The sequence below is a fragment of the Aegilops tauschii genome, chromosome 7 (assembly GCF_002575655.3).
Source record: "Aegilops tauschii subsp. strangulata cultivar AL8/78 chromosome 7, Aet v6.0, whole genome shotgun sequence".
NCBI classification, from domain to species: domain Eukaryota; kingdom Viridiplantae; phylum Streptophyta; class Magnoliopsida; order Poales; family Poaceae; genus Aegilops; species Aegilops tauschii.
In genome coordinates, this window is record NC_053041.3 from 117,123,126 (window position 1) to 117,142,033 (window position 18,908).

General features: G+C 42.0%; 1 protein-coding gene across 1 annotated transcript; it reads left to right on the forward strand.

Annotated features, from left to right (window-relative positions):
* Window positions 1-17,774: 17,774 nt before the first annotated feature.
* Window positions 17,775-18,460, forward strand: LOC141026902 (uncharacterized). The gene is made up of 2 exons (XM_073503781.1): window positions 17,775-18,127; window positions 18,235-18,460. The coding sequence occupies exons 1-2, from the start codon at window positions 17,775-17,777 to the stop codon at window positions 18,458-18,460; spliced, it is 579 nt and encodes a 192-aa protein (XP_073359882.1).
* The last annotated feature ends 448 nt before the right edge of the window (window positions 18,461-18,908 follow it).

The following is an 18,908-nucleotide window of genomic DNA, read 5'->3' on the forward strand; positions in this document are numbered from 1 at the left end:
CTGTGCCTTTGATCTCCATCTCTAAAGCACCGTCATGATCATCATCGTCACCGGCTTCACACCTTGATCTCCATCGAAGCATCGTTGTTGTCTCGCCAACTATTGCTTCTACGACTATTGCTACCGCTTAGTGATAAAGTAAAGCAATTACATGGCGATTGCATTTCATACAATAAAGTGACAACCATATGGCTCCTGCCAGTTGCTGATAACTCTGTTACAAAACATGATCATCTGATACAACAATTTATATATCATCACGTCTTGACCATATCACATCACAACATGCCCTGCAAAAACAAGTTAGACGTCATCTACTTTGTTGTTGCAAGTTTTACGTGGCTGCTACGGGCTTAGCAAGAACCATTCTTACCTACGCATAAAAACCACAACGATTTTTCGTCAAGTGTGCTTTTTTAACCTTCAACAAGGACCGGGCGTAGCCACACTCGATTCAACTAAAGCTGGAGAAACAGACACCCACTAGCCACCTGTGTGCGAAGCACGTCGGTAGAACCAGTCTTGCGTAAGCGTATGCGTAATGTCGGTCTGGGCCGCTTCATCCAACAATACTGCCGAATCAAAGTATGACATGCTGGTAAGCAGTATGACTATTATCGCCCACAACTCTTTGTGTTCTACTCGTGCATACAACATCTACGCATAAACCTGGCTCTGATACCACTGTTGGGGAACACAGTAATTTCAAAAAAAATTCTACGCACACGCAAGATCCATCTAGGTGATGTATAGCAACGAGCGAGAGAGTGTGTCCATGTACCCCTGTAGACCGAAAGGGGAAGCATTATGACAACGCGATTGATGTAGTCGTACGTCTTCACGGTCTGACCGATCCTAGCACCGAACGTACGGCACCTCCGCGATCTGCACACGTTCAACTTGGTAACGTCCCACAAACTCTAGATCCAGCTGAGGTCGAGGGAGAGTTTCATCAGCACAACGGCGTGATGATGGTGTTGATGAAGTTACCGACGCAGGGCTTCACCTAAGCACTACAACGATATGACCGAGGTGGAAATCTGTGGAGGGGGCACCGCACACGGCTTAGACAACTGTCAACTTGTGTGTCCTAGGGGTGCCCCCTCCCCCTTATATAAAGGAGGAAGGGAAGGGGGCCGGCGGCCTCATAGGGTGCGCCCCAAGGGGGAATCCTACTCCTACTAGGAATAGGTCCCACCTTTCCTAGTCCAATTAGGAGGGGAAGGAAAGAGGAGGAGGAGAGTAGGAAAGAGGGGGCCGGCCCCCCAAGCCCTAAACCAATTCAGTTTGGGCCTAGGGGGGCGCGCCCCACAGCTCCCTTGCTGCCCTCTATTTCCACTAAGGCCCATGAAGGCCCATTGACCCGCCGGGGTGTTCCGGTAACTCCCCGGTAGTCCGGTATTTATCCGGTGACCCCCCTCCTTGTGATTAAAGATCTTATATTTTTTTTACAGAGAGAGTAATTCATAACTATTCGGTCAAATCCCCCTCCTCTAACTGTATCCCTATTTCTAAAATTCACCTTATTTATTCCCGAATCCCTAACCCTAGCTTGACACAGACGATGATTAGTAGGTCGATACTTATGTGTGGTAACGACGTCGGTGACAACGGGGTGGCTCACTGTGGTGATGAAATCCACACATGGTAGTCTCTTGAGCCTGGTTGAGAGATGGGCACCGACGCAAGGATGGTGGATGGTGAGCCGTGGGCGGATGTTCATGTAGTGTATCATGGCTCAGATGCATAGGTTGGTAAAAACTGTGCAAGATACACACGTTGTCGTAATGTCACTAGAGACCACTCCTACTTATCATAAAGAAAAGCTTGCACAACCTAAGCCAAACAAACATGTTCTAAGGATGGACAAGAATCTCCATTGAAGTAAGGCTCCTATTTATGATAATTTTTTTAATGATGCGACTTATGTTTTCATTGATAAGGGAATTGCTACATGTGCAGAAATTGAACATGAATATATTAAAATGATTGGTCGTATTGGTTGTTCTTTTATGGAGTTAAAATTGATTATGATGATTGTAACCTCTCTGAAATTATGTGAATTTTGCAATGTCAAAAGTACAATTAGCGAGGCATGCTAGTTGAGCGCCATCGATTGGATCTCAGCTACCATCTCATTCTTTCTCTACCTATTTTTCTACCACAGAATTTGTTACCAGCTTGAAACTATGCTTACATGTGTAAGAATGCCCCAAGTAAAATAAGCAATTTTGTTTTATCTTCAAACACGGATGGAAAGGTGAGTAGAGGTCTAGAGGAGGTTCCCTTGCATCTTGCTACAACAAGGACAACAATGATTGGATATCGATCCATGCAGTTGGCAATTCAATTGAGTCATTTTACAGTGCATCCGGACGATATGGACCGTCCGTCGGAGCGAATTCGACGGTCCAGATCCGATGCAATACGCTGATGTCACGTGTATTATATCAGACTCCGAGGGGCATTTTCGGGAGAAAAAATATTTCGAACTGATCTGATTTTCCCTCCCAAATATTTCGAGGGTATTCTCGGTACGAATTTCAGGGCTATTTTCGGTTCGATATTTATCCCGTTCGCTAGGGTTTATTCCTCGCCGCCGCTACGGTTTTAATCCTCACCGGCAGGATCTAGCCGCTCGTCGCGACCCCTCCCTCCCTCGTCGCCGGCAGGATCTAGCCGCGCGTCGCGGCCCCTCCCTTCCTCCACCCCAATTCCCTCGCGATCTCGCACCACCTTTTCAACGAACATGAGAGGAGGCCCACTGCCCTCCCCGCGGCGGCCGCCGGCGAAGAGTCGGCGCCATCCCACCTCCCAGTCCTCCATGCGGGTGCCTATAGCCACAAGGTTATAGGAAACCTCTTTCCCACACTCCAATTGGTTGTTTGCGTCCTCTACATATCATTTCTTAGCCATGGCTGCAGCTTTGATCTGGCCATGCATCTCGTCCGATGGCAAGGTGGTTGGGTATGGATCATGTTCTGCGGGACTAGATGAAGCCGGCCGCCGGCCTCGACGGCCAGCCCCATTCGTCTAGCCCCGACTGCTTGATCTACGAACGTTCAATCGTTGCATTGAACATGTATTCTTTCAATTTGGCTGATAGGTGAGATTTGGAGATCAATAGAGATGATAAGCTATTAATTTTGGAATGTACTATAAACAATTCATAGCTTATGTTGCTCAATATTTATGATGCTCGCTTCTTCTTGTGCAATTGCTGGACTGGGATCAACAGACTTGGCATGTGCTTTATATTAAAAATTAGATTCACATGGGATATCCACCTTTTCAAGATTGCTGTTAAGTCTTATTATGATGTTTTAGCCTTGTTAAAGGGAGAGTAATGGTCCTCGCAAAAAGCAGAGAGAAAGGAATGAGCATTCGATTCTTCCATATGTTGCATTTCATTCTTCCGTGTTTAGTTATGTCCAACATTTGTTACATGCACACACTTGACAAGGTTAGTACAAGTAGTAATTTTTCCTCTGTTTTGCAGGGCTATGATGGAACATGCTATGTGATTCCCTGAGGCAGGATGGATGTACCATGGCCACACCACTGTGCTCCTGAAGGTGACCGCTTCAATTCAGCGTTGCAGCACCTGCAGAGGCCCCCTATGGTACGTGCTTTTACTCTTGTTATCCTATGCTCTATTTTTCTGGCTTTGCGGCCTACCTATGAGACATAGCGGGGATTGCGTGTTGAATCAGGCAGTATTTTTGACTTCTGTTGTGAGGCTATGCTCATGCTTTAATAAATTTTTCTCTCGTATGAAAATAGATATATCATAATCCATTATTCTTCTAGGGTTGCCCCAGGCACCATTACTGTCACATGGTAGTAAAAATCAAATTATTTCTAGATCCCGTAGAGACCAAATTTATTTCAAGCAAAATATAGTAAGCAATATTATTGAAGTTTTACAACTTGACTCATGTGCAATGGACTAAGAACACGGCTAGGAAACCTTCTTCGGGACTAAAACCCAACCACACCCTACTCTATCGCTTTATGGCCAAGTGTACACTCCACATGTAAGAATGAACCACAATGCTGGACTAACTGCTTGCATCCTCGTCGTCTTCAACCGCAGCTGCATCCGATTGCCTAGCATGGTACTGCTTGAACCTACTCATGTATTTCATTTTGTGTAGGGTGAATCGACAAGCACAACAGGTAGCTCTCCTCTAAATTTGTCGATGTAGGCCTGCATGCGAGGATATGTTAGTATCGTTCCATATGTTTCAGAAAATGACAGAATTTTAGGTGTTACTCTACGTACTTCGTCATATTGCAACCTCAGTTTTACGCCCGTAAATAATTCGATGTTCTTCAGCATGTACAGTGCACAACAAGAACTGCAACATTTTATGTTGTTAGATCAGCATTTCAGATATTAACAACCTAAAATAAAAACAAAAGCTAATATTGTTGACTAACGTCTCATCGGATTTTGGCACATTAATATTCCGTACTGGCCATTGCATCACGTTAATGTCTTCCCATGCATTGCTTTCAACCCCATTGACTCGCATCGCTGCTCTCAGATGTTTCCATCCCACGTACCTGCAAGCCCAATGGGATGAGAAGTTGCCTACGACTAATACTTACATACGATGTTAAATCCTTTCTTATAATTAAATATGTTGAAATTCTCACCACGTTATTTACTTCTCTGGGTATCATACAGTGGAAAAGTGAATCAAGAACCTGGATCTCCTTCCTTCTGGGTTTACGACCACAAGGAACCTGTGGGTGTTTAAACTATTCATAGGTAGGAAAACCTGGAGTGCACAGATAATTAGATCAACGTGCATAGTAATAAAAAAGTCTGTTCTACGTCAGCTTAAAATACCATATCATGTTTCAGGTAGGTGGTGCCTTGTGTTGTTCAAGGAATGCCCGCCAAAGCGTCCTCGTAGCACTCCTCTATCCTACCTTCTCTTTCGAGCTTAGCGACGTCGGCCACCCTCTCAATGTAAACCAGCTGGCCATCCCTTGTGTCAATTGGTTGATTATGACGCATGAGCTGGATCGCGGATCAACCACCTACAACAATAATCAAGTTAATTGTATTGTACAAAAATGAAACTTCATAAACTAATTTGTGAAATACTATCTTACTTCGTCACCCAACCATACGCCATCTTCAGATTCATCTTTATGGGTGAGGCATTGCAAATCCTTTGATAGCACGACAATGTCATCAACTAAGACCATTTGTTTGTCACGATTTGTAGTGTTGATCAGTGACGCCATGAAATCCTGTCGAACCACGTCTAGCTGGTCCCTCTAGGTTTCAGGAACTTCTAACCTTTTTTTATGTTGCTAGAGCCGGTTTTCCTCTTTTTACTGTTCGTGTCCTTGGAATCATTTGTACACTCTAATGGAGCCTTGTTTTTCCTTTTTTTCTTCTTAGTGTCGTACGAAGCATACTCGTCATTCTTAAATAATTGCAATACCACCCTTTTCTTTTCGCCCCCATGATTTGGTGGCGTTGATTCAACCACACTTACTTGTTGCTGCTTTTGAAAGGATTCATCATGGCTGTCATCATCTGTGAAGGCACGGGGCTCTTCAGGATCTCGCGATCCCGTAGCCTTCACAGAGTGCTGCTTACTTCATCTGTTGAACGGATTTTGTCAGACGAAATAAACCGCGTGTTAGCCTTTAGCAGATTCTTGCTCAATTATAGGTAAAATGTGCATCACCTGGAAATCTTCAAGGCTTGTGGTGGCTTTGGAATGCATTTGCTTATCAAAACTAGGAGCTCCCTGGATATCATCCACCTCTTTCAAAAGCTTATGAACACCACTGAGATCCTGTTTGATTTTTGCAGCAGCTCTTTCGAATGCTTCATCCTGTACGTGGAAGATCAAATGTTATTTCTGAAACAACAATGATTGTTTCATAATTAAGTTAACATGTGTACGTCAAAATCTTCATCAAGGTTCTTCATGGGGGCTCCATGTCATCATTTTTTATTCCATGCTTACAATCGTGCTTAGTAGCGACCTCCGTGACATCCTTTTGTTTCCCCTGGTCAGATGCCTGCTCAGCATTCTCAACAGAGGCCTCCATTGGGTGTGAAGGTGCCCCGAGGTCAGATAGATGTATGTCCTCCACTCCTGGAAATATTCCATCGTGTTTTTTCTTTAAAAAACACATGTTAGTCTGGGGTGTTTTTATAGTAAACTAAATTAGAAAAAAACTTGTACACGTAAATTTCCAATTATATATACTAATCTCATAATTCTAGGCTTACCTTCAATTCTTTGATGAGGTCCTCCGTGAGCTTGGCATTTGTACGGGTACGCCTAAGGCACTCATCCATTTTCTTTTCAAGGGTGCACATCCTATGGTTTTGTTCTGTACCGGACTCCCGCACGAGGGAGGCAACTTCTTGCAAATCAGTCAATACACGTCCGACGAGTACCTTAATATGAGACTTTGAAAGAGTTAGAATCATATAACTTCATACTAGTTGGAATGTTACAATATATATTTGTGCCCGATGTAACTCATTTACCTGAGCGCCAGTCTTCGGTTTGGCCAGCATACCATCTCGTGCTGGAATGAAAGGCCTCATCAGGTCCTCAACATACCGCAGTTTAGTGTCGTTAGTATGATTTAGAAAATATATATGTCACATAATCCAGGCAATGTGCTGACATTTTACCTTTCCAACTCCCAGATAATTATTCTGGATTATATTGGCAACCTTTTTTGCCTTCTCCTCGCTCTAGTTCTAGATCAGCGGCCTTAACCTTGATTCATACGAGATGCTAGAGTCCAATTGGTGCACTCTGAACTTCTCGTAGTACTATGTCTGCATGACAACAAAAGCAGTTTACAAACATTCCCATACATTATGTAATGTATGGTAGGTAACTGATAATTGTACTACTACGAATTACCTGCAGCAGTGGTAGATTCCCCGTCAGAATTGCCTCACCATTTACAAAATTCTTCACGCTATCCATAAGATAGTCAAGCGTTAGCTGTCCAAGATTTGTGCCCTTTATCGTCTCAACGTTTCTAATAATCCCAATATATTTGTTATCCACATACTCCTCTTTTGTTCGGCATACATATTTGCCTATGGTGTACAAGACAAATGGCTTGACAAAATTTGGTGTGCTGTCGACTTTCATCTTGGCTAGCAATCCTTTGAAAGTTATTTTGGTGTCATTACGATCTTCCAGTTTCTTCCACAACTCCATATTATCATCAAGATTTGAAGGAACATGCTTCTTCCCATGGCAGGGCATGCCTGTTATATGCGCTACATCTTCTAGTGTGATCCTACATGGTCTCCCGTTGATGATAAAGGCATCCTGCTCTGCATCATATGAATTAGCGATGGCCAGGTAGAGTACACGTCTAATTTTGATGCTAGGTGTCTTGAGAAGTCCACCCAGTCCTATCAACTGGATATACATCCTTTGCTGCGTGTTTAATCCGTTCATGAACTCCTCATATGGCGGCAAAGAAGCATCTATACAATTTAAACACTCATACAGATGAATACAACTTATATATACCAACATAAAAATTATGCTCTACGCTACTGCATGAGGTACAAGCATGCTGAGTTCCATGTATGTGCAAATACTATCATGTGATTCAGCTTGGTTACGTTTGAACGGTCATCTAAGGTAATCTCCATTGCAAGGCACTTATCTGAAATAAAATAAAGATTGGAAAATAAAAAACTATCCAACCGTGGTCTCCTCAACTCTAGGCGCTAATCATGGCCAGTAGTATGGAATTAAAACATGGGCCATCGATGCCTTCCATAACTCGTGGGGAAGGGAAAAAAGAAGGCAAGCGCCCGCTGCACTAATTGGCATCGACAAGACTAGGCGCTAAGATTTAGCCTGGAATTAATCAATGAACTGCCAATCTGGTAGGAAACAAATCCTAGCGCCCTCCCCTAACGCCCCCAACTTAATTTGTTTAAAAACATGTTGAGTTACATGAATATGCAAACAACGAGTGGGGTCGCAGCAAGAGATCATGGGAGGAAGATCGTGGCACGAAAAATAGCAGCGGCTGAGATCGTGGGGTGTTACCAGAGGATTCATGTTTGGCTCCGTCGTTCGGTCTTGCTGGATTCCTGGGTTGCTCCGTCCTTCTGTCTTGCTGGTTTGGGCGGCGCAGAAGGACGAACTATTATCTACGAGGTTTCAAAGGATCCCTATTTATAGGGATCGTAACAACCCGGGCATATATCTACGTATAGATTTCTTTGGTTGGAGGAAATCAAGGGAGGGGACCCACCTGGTTGAATATTAGGGGGGCGTGGAGAGTTTAGCAAAGGTAAGTTATGGTTTAAAAAAAACCAAGGTAAGTTGCGTAACAACACGTAGGTCTCCTGAGAATCACGATCATCAAAAAGATATCATTCCCGTTTCTTTAAAATCAGCCAAAAGAATTGGACCGCTTTTATTATTGCTTATAAGTAATTCACTAGACCTCTTTTAGGATGAAAACTGGTTCTAAAGTCAACTAAGATTGAGTCTTCACACATGAAGTATTTTACTCTCTTGTGAAGCTATTTTATTGCCCATCCGATCTTGCACGCTCATGCTCATACCTTTTTTCCTCGTATATGTGAGACCAAATTTTGTTAATAATACTGAATCATGTCTGGTGCTGCTCAAGATGGCACGACACCATGGTTTTCACTTCGGTGAGATTTCGATGAAATAACTGAACTTCATTCATTTCACCACTCACTACAATATTTGCCTTTCAGCCAAAATATTTCAGGCTCACTGAATTTCGGCCAAAATATTTCAGCACTCGTTGAAATTTTTCTGAAACTTCTAACTAGCGATGTTAAAAGAAATCTGAAACTTCTAACTAGCGATGCCAAAATATTTCAGCACTCGTTGAAATTTTTCTGAAACTTCTAACTAGCGATGTTAAAAGAATTCTGAAACTTCTAACTAGCGATGTTACAAAAATTCTGAAGCTTCTAAGAAGCGATGTAATTGTTCTGAATCTTGTCCAGACTCCGACGACACTTAAATAAAATTTAAGAATTCAGTTAAACTTCCTAAGCTTCAAAAGTTCTGGTTGTAACAAGCAAATATATGTTTCAACGTCTCCCATGCAGACCAAATTTATTTCAAGAATAGTATTTGGAACCAGTACTGTGAAATATTACAACTTGATTAATCCGCACTGGACTATGAACATGGCTAGGAAACCTTCTTTGGGACTAAAACCAAACCACACCCTACTCTACCGCTTCATAACCAAGTGTACACTCTAGATCTAAGAATCAACCACTGCTGGACTAACTGCTTGCAGCTACATCCGATAGGCTAGCATTGTACTTCTTCGGCCTTTTCATGGACTTCAATTTGTTGTAGGGCGAATTAAGAAGGACAACAGGCAGCTCTCTTCTATAATTGTCAATGTATGCCTGCATGGGAGGATATGTTAGTATCGTTCCATATGTTTACAAAATTGACATAATTTTAGGTGTTACTCTACGTACTTGGTCATAACGCAGCGTAAGATCTTCTACTGTAAAGAATTCGATGTTCTTCAACATGTAGAGTGCACAAGAAGAACTACAACAATTAATTCTGTTAGCACCATTTCACGTATTAACAATGAAAAACATATTTAGAAGCTAATACTGTTGACTGACTTGTCATCTTGTCTTGGCACAAGAACATGCTTTACTGTCCATTGCGTCACGTTAATGTCTTGCCATGCATGGCTTTGTGGTCCATTGATTCGCAGCGATGCTCTCAGATGTGCTTCCACCCCACGTATCTGCCAAAGTCCATGGTATGAGAAGTTGCTCACGATTCAAGGTTAGGTAAGATGCTAAATGTTGTGTTATATTGAAAGACGTTTAAAATCTCACCACGTGAACCACTTGTGTGCTTACTACGTAGCTGAAAAGTGAATCAAGAATCTGAATCTCCCTCCTTCTGGGGTTTACAACCACAAGGAACCAGTGGGTGTTCGCCATGTTCATAGGTAGAAAAACCTGGACAACAAAGATGATTACATCAACATGCATAATAATTAGAAAAATAAATGTGTTTATGTCATGGTTAGATGGTACCAGATCATGTCTGAGGTAGTTGTCTCCTTTTGTTGTTCCATGACTGCCCTCCAAAGCGGCCTCGTGGCAGTTTTGGATCAGCGTCCTTAACCTTGATGCATACGAGATGGTATAGTCCAATTGGTGCACCGTCCACTTCTCGTAGTACCACGTCTGCATTACAAAAAAAACAGCTTAGAAATTTTTCCATAAAATTATATGTATGGTATGTTAATAATGATTGTATTACTTGAAGCAATGCTAGGTTGCCCTCCAGATTTGCTCCACCATTTACTAGTCCTTCCTTCCCATATCGTTGCACGTATAACTTTCCAGCATGAAAATTAGCGCAAGTTTCATTACAAAGAGAGGCATTCACGACTAAAAACTGAAGGCATGCACGATCTCCCTTAAGTTTTGCTAAAGCACATCTAGATGTGCTCTAAGTGTTGCTTATCAAAGTCCTATGTCATTGATTTTATGCTAAGATTTGTGCAAGCCTTTTTTGTCCTTTTTTCATTTCTTTCTAGACACACCCGTATCCCTTCGGTATAATGGGATTGCATGCAGACTTTGGAAGGAGGGAGTATACAGAATACAAGGATCTCGATCGTTACCGGAGGATTCTCTCGATGGCGACCGGCTCCATTGCCGTTTGCTTTCATCTTTTGCTTCGCCGGCTTCTCCGACGTCACCGACCTGGTAGCTACTTTGGGCGGCGTGCGGTGGTAATTCGGTGTAGTCATGGAAGGCTAGGTGTGGGGTGGAAGTATACGATCTATGCCGTGAAAAGCTTCGTATTTATAGGGGATTCTCTAACAACCGATCACAAGGAAATATTGGGAATTTGGGATCTCACGAAGAGGTAGTTTTAGATCACGTAATGTTTATTTATAGGGGATTCTCTAACAACCCACCACAAGGAAATATTGGGAATTTGGGATCTCACGAAGAGGTAGTTTTAGATCACGTAATGTTTTTTTAGCTAGTTTTTTATTTTGTGATTTTTTTAGCAAGTTTAGATCAGTAATCTCAACCGTGAAGCGTTTGGGCTTCTTGTGCTTTCTTATACGGGCCTATTATAATGGGATGAGCCCATTTGAAATGTGAACATGAGAAAGGAAGTGAGGACTCCAACGGCTGCGACGAGCCCCGTCCCAATTATTTGTGAAGTATTTTACTCTCTTGTGAAGCTATTTTATTGCCCATCCGATCTTGCATGCTCAAAATCATACCTTTTTTCCTCGTATCTGTGAGACCAAATTTTCTTAATAACACTGAATCATTTCTGGTGCTTCTCGAGATGGCACGACACCATGGTTTTCACTTCGGTGAGATTTTGATGAAATTACTGAAGTTCATTCATTTCAGCACTCACTGCAATATTTGCCTTTCAGCCAAAATATTTCAGCACTCGCTGAAATTTTTCTGAAACTTCTAACTAGCGATGTTAAAAAAAACTGAAACTTCTAACTAGCGATGTTAAAAAAATTCTGAGACTTCTAACTAGCGATGTAATTGTTCTGAATCTTGTCCAGACTCCGACGATACTTAAATATAAATTTAAGAATTCAATTAACCTTCCTAAGCTTCAAAAGTTCTGGTTGTAAAAAGCAAATATATGTTTCAGCGTCTCCCATGCAGACCAAATTTATTTCAAGAATAGTAGTTGGAACCAGTACTGTGAAATATTACAACTTGATTAATCCGCACTAGACTATGAACATGGCTAGGAAACCTTCTTCGGGACTAAAACCAAACCACACCCTACTCTACCGCTTCATAACCAAGTGTACTCTCTAGATCTAAGAATCAACCACTACTGGACTAACTGCTTGCATCTTCATGATCTTCAATCGCAGCTGCATCCGATAGGCTAGCATTGTACGTCTTCAGCCTTTTCATGGACTTCAATTTGTTGTAGGGCGAATTAAGAAGGACAACAGGCAGCTCTCTTCTATAATTGTCAATGTATGCCTGCATGGGAGGATATGTTAGTATCGTTCCATATGTTTACAAAATTGACAGAATTTTAGGTGTTACTCTACGTACTTGGTCATAACACAGCGTAAGATCTTCTCCCGTAAAGAATTCGATGTTCTTCAGCATGTAGAGTGCACAAGAAGAACTACAACAATTAATTGTGTTAGCACCATTTCACGTATTAACAATGAAGAACATATTTAGAAGCTAATACTGTTGACTGACTTGTCATCTTGTCTTGGCACAGGAACATGCTTTACTGTCCATTGGGTCACGTTAATATCTTGCGATGCATGGCTTTGTGGTCCATTGATTCGCAGCGATGCTCTCATATGTGCTTCCACCCCACGTATCTGCCAAAGTCCTTGGTATGAGAAGTTGCTCATGGTTCAAGGTTAGGTATGATGCTAAATGCTGTGTTATATTGAAAGACGTTTAAAATCTCACCACGTGAACCACTTGTGTTACTACGTAGCTGAGAAGTGAATCAAGAATCTGAATCTCCCTCCTTCTGGGTTTATGACCACAAGGAACCAGTGGGTGTTCGCCATGTTCGTAGTTAGAAAAACCTGGACAGCAAGATGATTACATCAACATGCATAATGATTACAAAAATAAATGTGTTTATGTCATGGTTAGATGGTACCAGATCATGTCTGAGGTAGTTGTCTCCTTTTGTCGTTCCATGACTGCCCGCCAAAGCGGCCTCGTGGCAGTTCTCTACCTTACCATCTCTTTCGAGCATAGCGACGCCGACCACCCTCTCAATGTAAACCAGTTGCCCGTCCCTTATGTCCTTAGGATGATCATGATGCATGATCTGAATCACAACATCAACCAACTAAAACAAAATTCAAGTTAATTGTACTGTGCAAAAGAAAATTGATAAAATAATTTAGCAAATATCTTACTTCGTCACCCAACCATTTGTCATCTAAAACTCCATCTGTCATGGTGAGGCATTGCAAATGCTTCTGTAGCAGAACAATGTCATCAATTACCACCAATTGTTTATCAAGATATGAGGTGTTGACAATTTCGGCCACGTAATTCTGTCGAAACTTGTCAAGGTTGGTCTCCAGCCTCGAAGCACCTGTGTCTGTATCTTTAAAAATGCTTGCACGGTTTTTCCTCTTTGTATTCTTTGTGTCATTGGAATCATTGGTAGACTCCGATGGAGTCCTGTTTTTCTTTCTCTTCTTATCACTATCGTACAGAACATAATCTTCATTGCACAATAATGAAGATGCCACTCTTTTCCGGATGCTCGTACCAGTTGGTAGCATCGAATCAACCACACTATCTTGTCGCTGCTTTGCTAAAGAATCATCATAGTTATCCTCATCAACTGGGAAGACATGGGTCTCTTCCGGCTCCCTTATTGCCTTAGCCTTGGCAGACCGGTGTTTGCTTTTGGTACCTGCCTCTCCCCCCACCTCAGTACTGACATCTTCATCATCTTGATCTCTTCTTTCTTCAGCCTTTCACACATTCTCATTGTGCCACAAATTCAGAGGATCCTGTGATTCGAAATAAAGCACTTGTTAGCTTGCAATCTGCGCGAAATAAAAAAACAAAACCAGTTAATTGTAAAATGTGCATCACCAGGAAAGCTTCAAGGCTTGTGGTGGCTTTGGAATGCTTTCGTGAATCCAAACTCGGAGCACCCTGCGAAGCATCCAGCTCTTTATAAAGCTGTGAAACATTCTTGAGACTCTCCTTGCAAGCTGCAGCAACAGCTCTGTCTTCTTCATCCTGAACGTGGAAGATCATATGTTAGCTACGAATCTGCTTTAACTTAAAACAAAATCAGTTAGATGTGAAATGTGTATCACCATGAAAGCTTCAAGGCTTGTGGTGGTTTTTGAATGCTTTCGTGATTGCAAACTAGGAGCAGGTTGCAAATCTTCAGCTACGTTCTTCATGGGGGCATCCATGTTATCTTTTTGTATTCCCTTAGCAGAAATGCCTTTGGCAATGACCTCCGTGTCTTTTTTTTTGTTTTTGCTGGTGAGTAGTATTCTCTCCTGGGACCTCCATTGGGTCCGCAGGTACTCCCAGGTCAAATAGCTGTATGTCCTCTACTCCTGGGCGATCAGCATCAAATATTCCATAGCGGTGGTTCTTTAAAAAATGTGTTAGTGTGGAGAGTATTGATAGTAAAAATATTTATAGAAACTCATAATGGTATACTTACATTGAATTATGTGATGAGGTCGTCCGTGCGTCTGCCATTCGCAAGTGTACGCCTAAGGCACTCGTCCATTTTTTTCAAGGGTGCTCATCCTATCAAATTGTTGTGCACTGGCTTCCCGCACAATGGAGGCAACTTCTTTCAAATCAGCCAATACACGGCCCATGAGTGCCTTATCCTGCAAGATACAAGCAGTTAGAAGCATATGACTTTGATTTTACTTGCAAAGTTACAATATATATTTGTTCCTGATGTTCATCATTTACCTGACCGTCAGTCTTTGGTTTGACCGGCGTCCCAACTGGTGGCGGATTGAAAGGCCGCAGTAGGTCATCGACATACTATATGTTAGTGTCGTTAGTATCATTCAAAACATATGGTAGATAATCCAGGCACACAGTACTAACACTTTACCTCTCCAACCCCTATATAATTTTTGTTGATTATGTTGTCAACCTTCTGTGCCTTCTTGTCAGTTTTGGATCAGCGGCCTTAACCTTGATGCATATGAGATGGTAGAGTCCAATTGGTGCACCCTCCACTTCTCGTAGTATCACGTCTGCATTACAACAAAAACAGCTTAGAAAATTTTCCATAAAATTGAATGTATTGTATGTTAATAATGATTGTATTACTTGCAGCAGTGGTAGGTTGCCCTCCAGATTTGCTCCACCATTTACAAATTTCCTGACGCTAGTCATAAGATGGTCAAGTGTAAGCTGTCCAAAATTGGTGCTCTTTATTGTCTCAACGTTTCTAACAATCCCAAGGTATCTATTGTCCACATACTGCTGTGTTGTCGGGCATACATATTTGCCTATGGTGTACAAGACAAATGGCCTGACAAAATTAGGTGTGTTGTTGCCTTTCATCTTGGCTAGCAATCCTTTCAAAGTTACTTTTGTGTCATTGGGGTCTTTCAGTTCCTTCCACAACTCCAAAGTATCGTTGTGATTTGAAGAGACGTGATTCTTCCCCATGCAGGGCAGGCCTGTTATATGCTCCACATCTTTTAGTTTGAACCTACATGGTCTCCCATTAATTATAAAGGCATCCTACTCTGCATCATATGAATAAGCGATGGCCTGGAACAGTAGACGTCTCATTCTCATGCCAAGAGTCTTGAGAAGTTCACCCAGTCCAACCAACTTGATGTACGTCAGTTGATGTGCGTTTAATTCTTTTATGAACTTCTCGTATTGCAGCAATGAAGCAACGTGAGTTCCCTGAATGTACAAATAGTGTGATTAGATTCTGTATGGTATTCATTTAAACACGCATGGAACCGACTAGATCTAATCTATGCCAATATCAAAATTGTGCTCTACAGTACTACATGAAATTATAGAGCTTCTAGGCCATATAATGAACACCAGACATAGAAAAACAAGCTATCTCTGTCGGCAAATTGACTGATAATAGTATAGATTTTTAGTAGAAAGAGCAGACTTTGGTCTATGTACACTACTAAAGTTTCAGGCGTCACGCTTACGAAAATAATTGCATACATGATCACAAGATCAATAGTTTATAGATAATCACCATATTAGGAATGTAACATGTGATCCTACTGTCCATCTTTCTCTTTAGTTTTCTCCTTTCTTTCTCGTCAACCTAAAATTTAATATAGTACATCCATTTGATGTTCTCAATGCCAAATAAGTGAGGCGTGCAACTTATGTACAAAACTACTTTGTATTCTGTCTACTACGTATTTGATCAGGCATTTAGGAGTACTACGATTATTTTGTTGATTCGGTTGCTGGTTTTAAACAAAGTTGAATTACTAGTCCTTCCTTTCCATATCGTTGCACGTAGAACTTTCCAGCACGAAAATTAGCGCAAGTTTCATTACAGAGAGAGAGAGGCATTCACGACTAAAAAGTAAGAGAGGAAGGTATCCACGATCTCCCTTAAGTTTTGCTAAAGCACATCTAGATGTGCTCCAAGTATTGCTTATCTAAGTCCTATGTCATTGATTTTATGCTAAGATTCGTGCAAGCCTTTCTAGACACACCCATCTCCGTTCGGTAAAATAGGGATAGTTCATTATGGCTATAACTAAATGAGATCAAAAAGAAGTGCGCCATAAATAATGGGATTGCATGCAGACTTGGGAAGGAGGGTGTATACAGAATACAAGGATCTCGATCATTACCGGAGGATTCTCTCGATGGCGACCAGCTCCATTGCCGTTCGCTTTCATCTTTTGATTTGCCGGCTTCTCTGACGTGCCCTTCTCTTTCGTCGGCTTCTCTGACGTGCCCTTCTCTTTCATCTCAGGATTCCACGACGCAGGCTTTGAAGATGACGGCTCCGTCGGCTTGACCGACCTGGGAGCTACTTTGGGCGGCGTGGGGTGGTAATTCGGTGTAGTCATGGAAGGCTAGGTATGGGAGGCGTGGGGGGGAAGTATACGATCTATGCCGTGAAAAGCTTCGTATTTTTAGGGGATTCTCTAACAACCGATCACAAGGAAATATTGGGAATTTGGGATCTCAGGAAGAGGTAGTTTTAGATCACGTAATGTTTATTTATAGAGGATTCTCTAACAACCCACCACAAGGAAATATTGGGAATTTGGGATCTCACGAAGAGGTAGTTTTAAATCGCGTAATGTTTTTTTAGCTAGTTTTTTTATTTTGAGAATTTTTTAGCAAGTTTAGATCAGTAATCTCAACTGTGAAGCGTTTGGGCTTCCTGTGCTTTCTTATACGGGCCTATGGGATGAGCCCATTTTAAAATGTGAACATGACAAAGGAAGCGAAGACTCCAACAGGCGGGACGAGCCCGTCCCAATTATTTAGGACGGGCATGCACGAGGGCGCTTCGTCCTTACTGCCACGACTCTCCAAAAACGGTTCCTCTGCCTCTGCGTCCTCTCGATTCCCTCTTCCTCTGCGTCGCCCACTCTCCCAACAATCTGGCTTCTGGAACGGTGAGTTCTCCTTCCTATCAATTTTGTTAGTAGTTCTCCAGTAGCAGCACATATGATGGCCTTCTTCTTGTCAATTTCTTGTTCTCCTGCTTCTTTATTTTGTACGCACAGATTCATCTGCCTGCAACATGTAGTCCGTTGCCATATGAGAATTTTGCACACAGATTCATCTGCATGCAACATCTAGTCCGTTGTCTTGTCAATTTCTTGTTTTTCTCCTGCTTCTTTAGTTTGTACACACAGTTTCATCTGCATGGGCGATGAACAATTCATAGATACATGTTTATTCTTGATTGTTGATGCAGTTGTTTAGATAAATATTTCAAGAGTGTAAATTTTGATTGTTAATACGCATATACTCCCTCTGCAAGGAAATATAACAACTTTTGGTTCACTGCTTTAGTGATTTCTTTACAGAGGGAGTACTTGTTTAGTTTAAATTGTTCATGCACTTGTTTACATAAACTTTCAATAGCACCAGAATGCTTATACTATCTGCCGTCATATTCATCTCGGCTTATTGTTATCATGTTATTGTCATGCTTCATGTCTTATACTGGTTTCATCAATTACAGTCCTTCGGCATGGCGTTCGAGAATGATTATGCTGCTAGGGCAGATGGAAATACCGAAATTTGTGTGAAGTACACGAACAAGGCTAGCTGTGTTGAGTACTGCATTGGCAGATTCAAATACTGGCTGCGGAACGATGACCAGAAGATAGTTGCACTGGATGTGGAGTACACCTGGCCTCGTGGTCCGACACAGATGGCGGCCGTGGTCCAGTTATGCATTGGCATCTACGTCCTCGTGTACCACATAAGCGTTGCTGATGAGCACTGCGGCCTGCTTGCACCCTTCCTGCTCGACGAGGAGTACACCTTTGTTGGGGTGGACATCAACAATGACGGGAAAAACTCAAGCTTGTTGGTCTGGTGGTACAAAACTTTGTGGATATCCAAAATATGTGGAGAGTGCCTGATCCAGTGACGATTAAGCCAAAGTATGGCTTGGCTGACTACGCTGGTTCCATCATCCACCACAGCTACAACAAGATGAAGGACACTCTCACAGAAGATGACCACCATATATGGGCAGAAGCCCCCTTGCCCTTGAAGAACATCTATTATGCTTCCATGGACGCGTATGCCACCTACGACTTATACAGGCGGTTGGTGAACTTCCAGAAGGGGTTCGAGAGTCAGCGCCAGCATCTCGCCAAACCATCTGGGCGGTCAAATAAGTCCGGAAGGAAGAATGAATCAACCTAAAATGTTCCTTCTATTTATCTAGCTGATAGTCTCTAAACTTTATTATACTGCTAGTAAGTCGTAAGTTCAAATTTCCTACAAGTTGAATAATCTTTTATTCTAGCTGTCTTGCCTAATTTGATCCACGTTCATGAGATATTATACTTAAGATGTTTATTTTGTTTCGGTTTCGCTAGCTATGATACAGAATGCGATAGCCATTTTTACCAAAAGATTATTTCAGATTTATAATGAATACTGTTCTCAACTGGGTTTGAATAGAGAAATTTTATTTTTTTTATTGCATAGAGAAAGTTCATTTTTTTAATCAAAAGAAGGGTCGCCCCCTCTGATTTTCCATTAACAGAAACCACATGGTCTTTCAAGCCCCTGATACAAACTACAGCTAGAAACTAAAGTAATCAACTAGCAGCACAAATCATACATGGTAGCAAGCCCAGCCAGACTT

Coding starts and splice junctions, on each gene's coding strand:
- LOC141026902 (XM_073503781.1), top strand. CDS start 17,775: ATGGCGTTCGAGAATGATTATGCTGCTAGGGCAGATGGAAATACCGAA. Junction 18,128..18,234: donor TCAAGCTTGTTGGTCTGGTG/GTACAAAACTTT, acceptor CATCCACCACAG/CTACAACAAGATGAAGGACA.